The sequence below is a fragment of the Solanum lycopersicum genome, chromosome 1 (genome assembly GCF_036512215.1).
Source record: "Solanum lycopersicum chromosome 1, SLM_r2.1".
Lineage (NCBI taxonomy): Eukaryota > Viridiplantae > Streptophyta > Magnoliopsida > Solanales > Solanaceae > Solanum > Solanum lycopersicum.
In genome coordinates this window covers 5,363,579-5,378,870 of record NC_090800.1, presented here as the reverse complement: position 1 = coordinate 5,378,870, position 15,292 = coordinate 5,363,579, and the positions used below count along the sequence as shown (strand labels likewise).

At 36.1% G+C, this 15,292-nt stretch overlaps 1 protein-coding gene across 4 annotated transcripts; it reads right to left on the bottom strand.

The window, feature by feature from the left end:
- Nucleotides 1-4,471: 4,471 nt before the first annotated feature.
- Nucleotides 4,472-8,414, bottom strand: LOC101260963 (ACT domain-containing protein ACR4-like). 4 transcript variants are annotated; one of them, XM_004228373.5, is made up of 8 exons: nt 8,107-8,414; nt 7,427-7,499; nt 7,291-7,336; nt 7,096-7,210; nt 6,683-6,750; nt 5,993-6,586; nt 5,793-5,897; nt 4,472-5,186 (listed from the first exon to the last, which is right to left on the bottom strand). In XM_004228373.5, exons 1-8 carry the CDS (start codon nt 8,108-8,110, stop codon nt 4,845-4,847), a joined length of 1,347 nt encoding a protein of 448 aa, XP_004228421.2. In that variant the 5' UTR covers nt 8,111-8,414; the 3' UTR covers nt 4,472-4,844. The 4 variants fall into 4 exon arrangements, with proteins under 4 accessions (XP_004228421.2, XP_010324799.2, XP_069152735.1 ...); XM_010326497.4 differs by having other exon boundaries at nt 8,114-8,387; XM_069296634.1 differs by having other exon boundaries at nt 5,993-6,750; nt 8,107-8,256.
- Nucleotides 8,415-15,292: the final 6,878 nt, after the last annotated feature.

The following is a 15,292-nucleotide window of genomic DNA, read 5'->3' as shown; positions in this document are numbered from 1 at the left end:
TTAGTTTTTATTTGATTTCATTAAAGTATAGCAATGTGGAAAAAAGATTAAGATTTGAGGTTTGTGTGCAATAGGTGTAACAATAAATATCCGGTGGAAAGTCACTTGGGTTACATAACCGCTAAAAAAAATTTAAGCTAATAAGTTGAGTTACATTAGAGATCTAATCAAATTTGAAGCTAATAAGTTGTGTACATAAGGTCCAATCAAATTTGAATCGTGATTCCTTCTGATTATGTTCTTAGAGAGAAGCTATCAAAATTTGGAGAGTTGAGGATTCTTAGCTATGTTGGTCGAACTTTTAAAAAATAATAACTCACGACACTAACGACATTACACTTGATTCTAAGCAACATATACTTTACCCACACCACTCATTTGACTCAAGAAAAAAATTGTCAACAATGTGATCCATGAAAGTTTGATGTGTTCATATGTGTGGACATGCTTCAATGAATTTTGGTGACAGGATGAATAACTGAATCACTATCAATGAACATGAGTTCGAAGTCTAAAGGGTTAAAAAAATTGATAAAAATTTTAAAAGGGCATAATAATTTTTTCTTTTAACCAGAGGGACAAAATCGCTACTAGCATAGCGATTTTATTTTCACGCCATTAAAATTTTTTGACTCACGAGCCATTTTCTCCAAAATGTTTTTCATTTTTTGTTGAAGAATGTCGCTGCACCTATAGCGATTTTGGCCAAAAAAGTATCTTTAAAAAGTAAAAAAATCGCTATTTTGGTGAAAACAATTTTTTCTTTTTCATAAAGCGGTGATTTTTTTTTAAAAAATAACAAAATATTGATTGCATTGGCAGTACTTTTGGTGGGTTTTTTTAATCACCATAAATAGGAAGAGGTGAGGAGGAGTTGATTAGTAGTACTATGTGCATTGTTTTATAAAAGAAATAAAAAAATCACTAAATTCGCTGTTAAGGTAGCGACTTTTTTACATTTTAAAGATATTTTTTTGTTATTTTTATTTTTACCAAAATTGTTGCCAAGGAAGCGATTTTATAAAAAACATAAAACTTTTTTGGCCAAAATCGCGACATCTGTAGCGATATTCTTTAAAAAATGAAAAATGCAGAAAATTGCTCGTGGATTAGCAATTTTAAATTTAACGACGCCAATAGCGATTTTACCTCTTTGGTTAAAAAAAATATTAATGTACCCTTAAGGTATGCATGCTGATAACCCTTTTTATTCCATGAAATTTCGTTTAAATAATCTTACACATATGTATTATATGGATATCGTATGCTCAATATCTTGTAGTTTCAAAAATTCATGTTATGCTAAGTTTTATTGGTCGTCTCCATAGCATAAATTAGTCAATCACTCAGGCTTTAATCTATTTTGAATGATTTTATCTGTACTTATTTCATGTATTTAGTTAATGTAAATGATTTTATATTAATCCCCAGAAAAATTCTCATGTATTTCATTCTTTTTTTTGTGATATTATATGTCTATTTGCAAATCGTTTCTTGAATTATTTTTGACAACATTGATAACACTATAACAGAAATAACTTTTAGCGGCATTAAACATTGACATTAATAAAGAGTGCTAAAGTCTTTACCAGTATTAATTAAGTGTTATTAAAATCAATGTCGTTAAAGACTTTAGGGACATATACAAAGAGTGTTGATTACCACTAAACATATATATTTAACGATAATTAAAAATTAATTACTGCTAATAATCATATTTTTGTTGTAGGGTAAGAAATAAATAAAATGTATCATACGTAAGACAACCATAATCATGACGGCATATATTGGATTTCCAGACGAAAACAAAATTTGTGTAATTCAACCATACGAAATTGCCCAAATTCCTTTTAATGGAAAGAGTAAATATAAAATGATTTAATAAAGACAAGACCATGGTGTCAAAAAATTAATGGATGATAAAATTGCTCTAAGTTTCAATAATACAATACCAAGTTCAAAAATTTTTCTTATTATATATTTGATTGGTTAAAAAGAGAAATATATCTGAATATAATAACGTATTAGATTTGAAATGTTGGTCTTTTAGAAAATTTTCAAAATTTTAATACATATGAAAAAATTATTTTCGAAAGAGAATCGAATTCCATTAAAAGAGATATACTCATTTATTCAGTAATGGATCATTCATAACAATAATATCTATTTTCCTAAATTATTCAGTAATTCTTTTTGGTGATCATTTGTTCTAGCTGATCTTAGTATTGTTGTTTTTCATTTATAAAATGGTCATTTTCTGTATTGCTCTTTGTCATAGACTTTTAATATCAGGATATGAATCAAATAATAAATACTTATTTTAGGTGGTCTATATACAATTGTTTAATCAATCTTCTCTTCGTTTCAAAAAAGTAATCTGGTTTAACTTGACACGAGTTTAAGAAAGTAAAAAAAAGATTTTTGAATTTTGTGGCTCTAAATTAAAGTTATGTCAAATGTATAAAATTATCCTTTAATCTTGTGGTGTTGAACATGTCACGTGGATACCTGAAATTAAAATGTTACAAAAAAAAGAAAAGAGATCACTTTTTTTGAAACAAATTAAAAAAGAAATGAGGTCATTATTTTTTAAACGAAGCAAGCATTATATATGAATATTATTTTTATAATAAGGATCAATCATGCACAAGTTGAAGATGGGAATTGACTTTCCTTTTTTGGTTAGATAGGATTGTCACTCTAGAAAGAGGTCTCCATTCCTCTCCTCATTCCACTTATTCTTTCACCATTTTAGAATGTCTTTTCTTAATTGTGTACATTAGATATTCAAATAACAACAATTTCCTTTCCTTTTGGCATTGTTTGGTCAAAAAGAAAATCAATTGGATCACTTTACCATTTGACTTATTTTCTCTTCTATTTTTAGGATAAGAGCCTGTTTGGCTCAGCTTAAAAGCTGGTCAAACTGACTTAAAAGCTGATTTTTGACTTATTTAACTGTTTGGCAATACTCAAAATAACTTATTTTAAGTTAAAAAAACTTATTTTAAGCCAAAAGTTAAAAGCTGGGGTAGGGGTGTTTTTTTTTTTTAGCTTATAAGCTATTTTAAGTTGACCACATTTTTATCTTTTTACCCTTAATATTTTTATACAATCTCCAAATTACTCATATAACCCTAACATCTCTTTCTTCCATTTTTCCCTTTTCACGTTTGGCATAACAACTTCAGCACTTTTATCCAAACGCATAACTGCTTATTTTAAAAATAAGTTTCATCACTTTCAAAAGTACTTTTTTAAAGCTGCTTTTATTAAGCCCATCCAAACGGGCCTTAAGACTTTTTAAATTTGCAAAAATGTTTACTCCATGGGGATGTAGATGGGAGAAATAGAACAATAATGTCACTAAGAGTAAGCTCCAACTCTATCCATCCATTTTTAGTCTCTCAAATTATCAAAAAAAAAGAAAAAGAAAGTGAAATTAATCTTTTTATGATCAATTTTGCCAACATCAATGTATTATATAAAGGAAAAAAATAAGTATACTCCGAACTATCGTAAATTGTATAGAAATATCTTTAGTTATACTTTAGAGACATTGGTGTCACTGTTGTCCAAAAACTAGAGTGTATACGCTCTTCAATCTAACGGAAGACTAAATAGGGACACATGGCATAATCTTATCCATCAATTCAATATCGTGTCGATGGATAAGATTATGACACGTGTATGTCCGTTAGTATAAAGGGTAATATATGTTCTAGTTTTTGAACGATAAGAACACCAATGTCCCTAGAGTATGATGGAAAATATCCGCAAACCAAAAAGGGTATATTTATCCTTTTTTCCTTGTTTAAAAGACAATTAATAATGACCATTAACCGCCACATCATTGATAAATTCACTTAGAGGTATTAAAAATAAAGGGCAATATGAAACCTAAAGGTGGTCATCGAAGATATTTATAAGCTCATCGGAAGACAAATTTTATACTATTTTCAATAGTTGAATGATATTCTAAACCTTTTCCATTTCTATCTTTTTAAAGAGGAAAAAAGGAAGAAGCTAGAATGCTCCAATCATAAAACTAGAAGCAATCCAATTAATCCATGACAACCCAACTAAACTAATTAATTTTTTATGCTAAGCTCATTTATTAATGATGACTAAAATCAAAAGTGACAAGCCGTCTAGATCTCTTGGACAATAAAACAAAGAAAATATTTTATCTACTAGTCAAAGGTGGATGACTCCACTTATTAAGGAAAAAAAAATTAATGTGATTAATGACATTGTCTTTTATAACATTTTTTTAACTATAATGTTTAATCAAGAAAATGACAAAAATCATAACACATGTTTGAAGATAAGCTTAAGATAATTTGTTTTTAAAGTATGTTTAGTCTCCAATTAGATATTTAACATTTCATGTTTATTAGATTCAATAGAAAAAGTGGATACAAAGATTTAAACAAGCAACACAAAAACTATAGTAGACATTAAAGAGATATAAGAGAGTAAAAAGGGCATTTGATTAAACGGGTCAAATTGGCTTATAAACACGTGTCAACATATTAGTGAACTATCGAGGTGTTGAACCATAATCAAATAGACAAAGCTAAATGATCACGAAAATATATTAAAAACAAAAGACCATAAGAGCACTTAACTAAAGCTTATAAGCTGATCAAACTGACTTTAAACATAGCTTATCCATTGGGTCAACATGGTATTGAACCACAACCAATGACCATAGCAAAACGACTACGAAAGCATATTTACAGACAAATGACATGCCTTTAAAACCTAGCAAGAACCAATGTAGGTTTGATGATGCAGAGGGGATCAGATGTACACGCGACGAGGAATAGATCGTGTGTTTTTCAAGAATACGACCTAACCAACCCGAAATTACAAAAGGATCTAGACTTGAATAAACCACCAAAAAGGAACCTGGTTGGAGATTCTTGTGGAACTGGATTTAACTCTCCAATGTTGCCTTTCACTCTAAGTATCGTCTGTCCGATTGTCTGACGAACAGATTCTATGATCTTAGCATCAACAGGATACCCTGACGAATCACGAACATAGAATATATTAACAGCTTTGCCAGCTCTAGTTGTTACTTCTGCTCTGGTGACTGTGAGGCTATTCTCGCGGAAGATCCTAGTAACATTGGAGAGTAGTCCTACTCTGTCCGTGGTACATAGTTCTAGTTTCAATCCCTGGAAAGAAACGAGAAAAGAACGAAAAACAATGTTCGATTACAACGTAATCCAAAGTCTACAAGACAAGAAAATGACATTATAAGACTCCAATATTTTCTTCCAAGAGGATATTTCCAAATCTATCTGACATCACTGAAGCAATACATTAAAATTGTAAGACATCATCAGACAACTAATAGACAAATAGATTGCCAGAAGCATGCACTAGACAAGCTAAGAGAGACACATTTACTCTGATAAATAAAATATACTTCAACGTTTGTCTTTTCTCCTATAGTTTCTTGTCCTTCGATATTGTTTCTTGTACTTCGATTATCATAGTATTTGCTTTGCTATGTTGCTTTAGATTATTTTTCCTTGAGTCGATAGTCTATCTAAAACAACTTCTATGGAAGGGTAAGGTCTGTGGACGTTCTATAAGGATCCGGAAACAGAATTTGATCAACAAAGACAAGGTAAACGATATAAATTGACACCAGTGAATTCAAGCACCAATTACGAAACCAGATTCGTGTTCTTACACACGAAAAAGCTAGCTAGAGCTGAATAAATGTTGAATAATGGATATAAAAAGACTTTAGGAAGTAAATCAGTAATGCTAACCTCAGATACCCTTCTTTCTATAGCTGCTTCAAGACATTGAATCACTCGTTGGCGCTCTGCGTCTGATTTCACCGGGGAACCATCTATATGTCGTATGCAGTACTCCTTCAATGAGAACAGAGTTTATAGTTTTAGTTCACATATTTTCCGTAAAAAAAAACAATGCTAGAACGTGCGGAACGAATAGGAAATTCTAGTACCTGGTGGGCTATTGGTCCTTCAGCATCAACATTACCATGGAAAACCACATACTGCATATCGGTCAGCGTACAAATTGTATCAAATAGAAGCTTTGGTCTATCCTTGCACCGGATTGTCACAACGGAATAGTCCCTATCTTGCCAATTAACAACACTCACATTAGGCCTTCCTTTTTCATCCGATACTTCACCAGCAGCACGTTCATAATCTCGGTCTGCAAACATTAGCTGGTGAAGCCTTCTCTCGGTATGAGAGACCCCGTCAGATACTATTGTCTTAGCATCCCTTAATTTATTGCTACATCTAAGTACATTACACAAAAGTTGCTTCATCATAGACAACCTTTCCGGATCATTAATTGTACCTCCCGTTTCCTCATCTGTAACTTGCATTATAGCTGCTGCTCGGGTGTTATGAGTCCACACCTCAGCATTAACCACATTGCATTTGAGATTCGTGAGGACAGCGCTCATCTCAGACAATAGCCCCGGTCTATCACTTCCGATCAACTCAATTGAAGTGTAGTCCATTCCTGTAGTAAGTCCAACTGATCGTCTCATTGATGACGCGAAACTAGAATCCGGACCAAGAGACTGAAAATGACAACCACAAAAAAACAAATTAAGTTGCTTTTCCACACCAATGCAAAAGCACAAGTGCCAAACTTTGGCACACAGGATACAGCTCACCTTCATGATATAATCCAACATCGCTTCGTCTGTAATCTTGTTCCCGTCTTGAGTAGTCACATTGAAAACTGCAACAAGTGTATCAACTTACAAATCACCCCTTAAAAAATGAGGTAAATTCCATTTCCAAAGTGAAAGGAACAAATTCTAGATGTTGCTCAGACTCTCCAAAAATGCACTACTTTTAGAGAATCTAACGCGCTCCCGTCAACACATTTTTGAAGAGTCTGAGCAACACAAGAGTCGTAAATTCCTTTTTCAAAGTGAAAACAACAAATGTTACATGTTACTCAAACTCTCCAAAAATGCACTACTTTTGGAGAATCTACACACACCCGTCAACACATTTTTTTCAATTTTCAAGAATCTGAGCGACAAAGGATGAAATGAAAAGTAAAGACAAAGATGATTACCATCCATGAACCATCCACCATCAGATGAAATATAAGCCTTAGTGATAACAAGATTAAGATCAGTTAAAATTTGTACCACCTCTAAAAGTATTCCATGTTTGTTAGCACTATCCACCTAGAAAGTTAAACAAAATTATAAAAGATCCCCCTTTTTCACTAGCAATAAAACAACAAATAACCTAAACTCACACAAACCTGTATTACAGTAGCATTTTTGCAAGAATCATTGTCAATCACCACTCTAACATAAAGACAACGAAAACATAATGTAAATGCAAAGCCTTAGTGATCATTAAAAGTTAAAAAAACCAACAAATTGAAGAAATAATACCTTGGTGGATTCATTCTTCTGATAAATTTTTCATATTCATCATCCATGATGTTCTGAGAATAGCTAACTGTAGCTTTAGAAACAAAAAGATAAAAACACAAACAGAGAGAATCAGCATTACCAACCAAGAATGTAAAGCAAGTATTTTTAAGGAAAGGGGCAAAATTAAATTTGACTAGAAAAAGAGTAAATATAACCAAATAATACCAAAGAAGGGCTAATTAAGAAGGCTAAAAGGTAGTTGTACACTCTACCTATATTTGGGTGTGTGTTGGTGGGGCTATATGTTTATAACAAAGGCGGAGCTAAGTGGGGGTTTCGATAGCTTTTTTGTATATCACGATGAGTCATTAACAAAATTGATTAACAGCTCAGTGAGAACGAAACGAAAGAAAAGAAAATTTAAAAATTCAAAACTCCTAATTGTGTTATGTATGTGTGGAAACAGCTCAAAAAAACACCAAACAAAATCAGTAGTTGGAGACACCAAACAAAATCAGACAACTAAACAAATCTACCAAATCACACAAAGCTAAGAAAAAAAATACAAGAAAACTCAAGATTGACCCATCAACATAAAAACATTCATGTATTGAAATTAACAAAAACAAACTCAAGATAACAACTTTTACCCACCCCCAAAACCCCCACAGAAAAGGAGGAGAAGAAATGGTAAGTACCCATTACAATTTCTTGAAGATTCTTGAATTGGGTCACCAAGATTTTCTTGAATCTCTCAAAAAACACAGAGAGAAAGAGAAAAACAAGAGGATTGTAGTGGTCTTATGACAGGATCTCTCTCCCAACTACATGGTAACTGAATCTTGACCAGCCCCCACTATAAATAAAATACTCTAAAATAGTAATCTACTAGTAAAATTTATTATTTTACCAAAAATATTGCTTCCACTATATAGTTAATTTTTGTGATAAACTTTCCTTTAATTGACAAGTTCAATTAGGAAAAGAATGAAATAATTTTAGGTATATAAATATTTAAAGTTTATTTAGATTATAAATTAGGAAAAAAAATTATTTTTATTTAAATTTATATCAAGCCAAAAACTGTTATATATATTTATTGGAAATGATGAAATATGTATCTTTTTGCCTTATATGCAACAGGAAGTCGGGGACCAAAAAAAGTTAAGCAGCTTTCACGTACACAAATACAAAAATTATATTTATATATCATATATGGTTTGTATAATTGTGTTGCATAGCAAACATGTTATGGCTATTTCACTATACACATATACAAGAGAAATTAGGCTATTTCGTCATACATATATACAAAAGAAGCATTTGTATAATTCGTTGGCTCCATTTTAGATTTGTATAATTTCGTTGGCAGGTCATTTGTATAAATTGTTGTCAACCTCTCGTTTGTATAAATTGTTGGTAGCCTCTCAATTAAATTTTATGTGCTTGTATATCTGTATGAAATTTAAATTTGTATACAACTGAATCGAAATAAAATATTTGTATATAAAATATCAATGTAATGACCCGAAAGGTCATTTTTAAAAATTTTAAATATTAATTTAATTAAGAATAAATTAATTTATGACTAATTATTAAATAACTAATTGTAATTAATAATTATGGTTAAGTTTATAAAAAAAAAAATTTTTTACCATATACCAATTACCCTTATAGGAAATAAATTATTAGGGTTAGAGAGTTTTTAGTTTATAACTTTAAGAAAAGAAAAGGAGACACCTGCGTATAGCGACGATTGGCGTAGAACTGCAATTCACGATCAGGTAATGTTCATGAATTTTTCATTCATTATGCAATTGAAAATATTGAGGTCAAATGTAGTACAAGCATAATTATCATTATAATAATGTGTGAAAATGAGTAAGGAATCAAATTGTTAACTTTATTAATTATATTATTATTTGCAAGTTACAGTGGATCAGAATTGAAATTGTACCAACTTGAACGTGATTTCTATATATATATATTTATCATAATGGTAATGTTAATGACGATTAAAAAAAAATTGAGGGTAATTATCGATCAGTAAAGATAATTAATTGTTGAGGGATAGTTTCTAAGAATATAACCTGTGTCAATTTGAGTTCTGAAAAATTTTGGGTTTTCTTGTAACTAAAATATTATGTCCATGATTTTGATTTTTAGTGTTTCTCTAATTCCTTGTTATAATTGTCACATATAATTTAAGTTTTGATATATTGAGATAGGTAAATAAATATAAAGTGTAATGTATTTTGTGAATAGCATTAGACTTGTGATATTTGAGGAATTAAGACTTAATCGTAAACTTGAAAATTGGAGAAAAGTTAAAAGAGTTGACATGTCAAATGACATCAAAAGTTAAGAACTTGATTATAAATTTGTGCTCTATGATTTTTGGTCTATGTTAGACACGTAGTGATATGGATGTTGTTAGGTTTAAAATCTTATTGTGATCGTTAATAGGAATAGATTGTATTGGTTTGGAAGTACAACGAAAGGAAAAGGCTCAATTTCAGAGTGATTGTTCGACTATTTGAGGCAAGTGGATTTCTAAACTCTTGTTAAGCGTACGAAATTCGTGTATATCCTTGTGTGATGTTGAGAATGATTTAGAGACTTGTTGTTTATTTGTTGGTGTTGTATTTCTTGTTGTAAATTGTGTTTGGTTATCAAATGGTTATCTCCTCCCTTTTTATTTGAGCATGTCATTTGCATTGTATCTGAGACATTGTTGTGGTAAGAGGATGGTGTACTATTTTCGAGGGTCGTATCGCGCGCCGCGACGGATATTATATTTCGAGGGACGTATCGCGCGCCGCGAAGGTTACTACTTATCGAGGGTCGTGTCGTGCGCCGCGACAGATGCATGGACAGATATGTCCCCCATGGGTCCCGGACTGAGAGACAGCGGGTGTGTATCGTTAAGGAAGACATGCATCACTATATTTGACATTGCATCTCATGGCATTACACATTTTATTATTGATGAACTTGAACATGTGTTTTGTTGATCCTGTGAGTGTTTCTCTGTGAAGCTTGTGACTGTTGAATATTGAGTTGTTATTGAGAATGTGTAAACTGATAGAGTGTGGTTATTGAGTTGTGTGTTTGGTAAACTGTAACCTATTAGACTGTATCGTGGAGGTTTAGATATGGTGTAAGGAGTGCCCGTATTTTGTTCACTTAACTTGTGTTTAGAGGTTTGCTTGTTGGGTACCGCGTGGTTTGGTACTCACCCCTTGCTTCTACAAATTTTTGTAGGATACGAGCCTGGATCATCGTGATACTTGTCATTCTTTTCGTTTCCGAGGCATCTTGTGGAGGATTGTGAGGTAGCTGCTTGTCATCTCAGCGAACTTTCCTACTCCAGTTTATGACTTTGTTTTTACTTGAAAGACAACTTCATTCAGACTTCTACTTATTTTCAATTCTAGTATTTACATTAGAGGCTTGTGCACGTGACAACCTGATTTTGGGGATTGGATTAATATAACTTGGTTTCATAATAGGAATTGTTGTTGGATTGTCATTTACTTCCGCACTTTGTTAGATATTTGGTTTTAGGCTGACTTGTCTTGGTGGGATAAGACGAGTGCCATCACACCCATTTTTGGGTCGTGACAAAATGGTATCAGAGCCCAAGGTTCATAGGTTTCACGTGTCTACAAGCCGAGTCTACGTAGAGTCTCAAGGGTCAGTACGGAGACGTCTGTACTCATCTTTGAGAGGCTATAAAGATTACTAGGAAACTTCCTTTTGTTCATTGTTTCTCATCGTGCGTAGTTACCTTCGTTAGTACTGAGTTGTTGTATAATCTTTTGACAGATGACGAGGACTAGAACTAATGTTACTGGTGGTAGAGGGGAGGCACTTCCCGAGGCAGTTGTTGAGGCCCCAGCTAGGGGTAGGGGTAGATCTCGAGCTAGAGGTCGTGCTAGTAGTACGACAGTAGCCAGAGGTCGTGGACGTGGAGCAGCACCACTGAGAGGTAGTGCTAGAGAGGTCTCTACCGAACCTCAGATTGATGACATAGAGGACCAGGTTCCTCCAGATCCCGTAGTCACACCTTTGCTTCAGGATACGCTATTGAGGGTGTTAAGTGTGCTAGAGGGATTTTCTCAGGGTGGTGGTGCAACTACCACACCACATGACTCTCGTACTAGAGAGGGGGCTCAGACCCAAGAGCAGCAACAAGCTCCGGTTGTTCAGGATGCGGTGGGGCAACTACCAGTAGATCCCGCGGTTCAGAATGATATTGCACCAGCAGTTGGGGGTCAAGTTGCATCGATGGTTGTTCTGACAGAGGATGAGCAGCGTAGGTATGAGAGATTTCGAAAGATGGACCCACCTCAGTTTCAGGGTAGGAAGAGCGAGGACGCTCATGAGTTTCTAACTACCTGCCGAGAGTTACTAGAGGTGGTTGGATTAGCTGAGTCACATGGGGTTAGATATGCTACACTCCAGCTTCGTGGACCAGCGAGAGACTGGTGGAGGACTTATTCGGGGGTTTTGCCAGTTGGATCTCCTCCAGTGACTTGGGAGCAGTTTGCTAGTGCATTCCAAGATCGTTTTATCCCATGGAGCGTGAGAGAGGAGAGTCGCTTGAGGTTTGAGAGTTTGAGACAGGATGGTTTATCGGTCACAGAGTATGAGGCGCGTTTTTGCCAGTTGTCTAGGCATGCGTTGGCCATTATTCCGAATGAGACAGAGAGGATCCGCAGATTTGTGAGGGGATTAACTTTCTCTATCAGGTCAGCTGTGTTTCGGGCATCTAGGGAGGGGGCTTCTTTTCAGTCCATTGTGAGCGCCGCCAAAGAGGCAGAATTGATGGAGAGAGAGGAGTTTGGGGACCCTAAAAGAGCCCGTATATCAGGACAGTTTCATGGTGCCTCATCTGGAGGTAGGGGATCACAGAGAGTGAGTGGTTCTTTTCAGCAGCGGGGACCTATTCATGCATCTATGCCGACATTTGAGGGTGGCCAGACATCTAGGGGTTCTTATAGCCCGGGTCAGAGCTCGTACGGTTCACAGCAGCGACCTACAGGGCGAGGAAATTATAGTGGGTTTTCAAGGTCCACACAACAGTTCCCAGGTCAGAGATTTTGTTTTACTTGTGGAGATCCCGATCATCTAATGCGGCAGTGTACTTCACAAAGGGGTCGTGGTGGTCCTCGACCTAATTCTTCATTCCAGACTAGACCACCAGCACCACAGGGTAGAGGTCGTGGCAGAGTTCAGTCAGGTAGAGGTGATAGAGTTTTTAGTAGTGGTGTTGCAGCTCAGCAGAGTGGGGGTAGAGGTACCACCCAGGATGGAGGTGGACGAGGAGGCCACTGCTATGCTTTCCCCGGGAGACCTGAGGCGGAGACCTCTGATGCTGTTATTACAGGTATCATCCCAGTATGCCATCGACCTGCGTCTGTGTTGTTTGATCCAGGTTCTACATTCTCTTATGTGTCTACGTATTTTGCTGCTAAATTTGATATGATATGTGATAGTATGACTGTACCTATTCGTGTTTCTACACCCGTGGGTAAACCCTTAGTGGTGGATCGAGTGTATCGATCCTGTCTTGTTTCTTTGGCTGGGTATGACACTTGGGTAGACTTAATCATTCTGGGGATGGTGGACTTTAATGTTATCTTGGGTATGGATTGGCTTTCTCCTTATCATGTTGTCCTTGATTGTAATGCTAAGACTGTGACTTTAGCTATGCCTGGTGTTCCGAAGGTTGAGTGGAAGAGTGTTAGTGGTTCTTACCCTAGCAAGGTCATCTCTTTTATCCGTGCTCAGAGATTGGTGGAGAGGGGGTGTTTGTCTTACTTAGCTTTTATTCGGGATACTAGCGTTGAACCACCTCCCATGGATTCTGTTCCCGTGGTTCAGGAGTTTCCCGATGTATTTCCTTCTGATCTTCCAGGTGTTCCTCCCGATAGGGACATCGATTTCGCTATTGATTTGGAGCCGGGCACTAAGCCTATTTCTATCCCTCCATACCGTATGGCTCCAGCAGAGTTGAAAGAATTGAAGGATCAGTTGCAGGATTTATTGAGTAAGGGTTTTATTCGCCCTAGTGTGTCACCTTGGGGTGCCCCTGTATTGTTTGTGAAGAAGAAGGATGGGACTATGAGAATGTGTATTGATTACAGACAGTTGAACAAAGTAACAGTTAAAAATAAGTATCCTCTTCCGCGTATTGATGACTTATTTGATCAGTTACAGGGAGCATCATTGTTCTCTAAGATTGATCTGAGGTCTGGGTATCATCAGTTGAAGATTAGGGCATCAGATATCCCTAAGACAGCTTTTCGGACCCGGTATGGGCATTATGAGTTTCTAGTGATGTCCTTCGGATTGACTAATGCCCCTGCAGCATTCATGGAGTTGATGAATGGGGTGTTTCGACCATACCTTGATTCTTTTGTGATTGTTTTCATCGATGACATCTTGGTTTACTCTAAGACTGAGGAGGACCATGTCCGACACCTGAGGATTGTACTTCAGAGGTTGAGAGAAGAGAAGTTGTATGCCAAGTTCTCAAAGTGTGAGTTCTGGCTTACTTCTGTGACATTCTTGGGACACGTGGTGTCCAAGGAGGGTATTAGAGTAGATCCGACCAAGATAGAGGCAGTTAGAGGCTGGACGCGACCTACTTCACCTACTGAGATTAGGAGTTTTGTGGGATTGGCAGGCTATTATCGACGATTTGTTCAGAGTTTCTCTACTATTGCAGCTCCATTGACTAGATTGACTCGACAGGATGTGAGTTTTCAGTGGTCTGATGAGTGTGAGGAGAGCTTTCAAAAGCTCAAGACTTTGTTGACTTCTGCTCCTGTGTTGACTCTACCTGAGGAAGGTGTAGACTTTACTGTGTATTGTGATGCCTCAGGAGTTGGTTTGGGTGGTGTGTTGATGCAGAAGGGGAAAGTGATTGCTTATGCTTCTAGGCAGTTGAAATCCCATGAGAAGAACTACCCTACTCATGATTTGGAGTTGGCGGCTGTGGTATTTGTACTTAAGTTATGGCGTCATTATTTGTATGGAGTGCATTGTGAGATCTTCACTGATCATCGGAGTCTTCAGTATATCTTTAGCCAGAGGGATTTGAACTTGAGGCAACGAAGATGGCTTGAGTTGCTGAAGGACTATGATGTGACCATTCTGTATCATCCGGGGAAGGCCAATGTTGTGGCCGATGCTTTGAGTAGGAAGACTCATAGCATGGGGAGTCTTGCATCTCTTAGTGTTGAGGAGAGACCATTGGCTAGAGATGTTCAATTGTTAGCTAACAGTCTTGTCCGATTACAGATCTCAGAGGAGAGTGATGGGATGATTGCTTTTATTGAGGCTCGATCTTCTTTAGTCGAGCAGATTCGTGCACACCAGTTTGATGACGAAAAATTATGTCTCATTCGAGACAAAGTATTGAGAGGGGAAGCTAAGGAGGCTGTCCTTGATTCTGATGGTGTCTTGAGGATCGGAGGCAGGATTTGTGTGCCCAAGACAGGCGATTTGATTAGATTGATCCTTGAGGAGGCCCATTGTTCTCGATATTCTATCCATCCGGGAGCGGCGAAAATGTATCATGATCTGAGTCAGCATTACTGGTGGTGTGGGATGAAGAGAGATATTACAGACTTTGTTTTGAGGTGTTTGACTTGCCAGCAGGTCAAGTGTGAGCACCAGCGGCCTGGTGGTGTATCTCAAAGGATGCCTATTCCTACTTGGAAGTGGGAGCGGATTACTATGGACTTTGTTGTGGGTTTGCCTACCACAGTGGGTGGTTATGACTCTATTTGGGTTGTTGTTGATAGGCTGACCAAGTCTGCCCACTTCATCCCGGTTCGGGTAAAGTATACAGCAGAAAAGTTAGCCGAACTA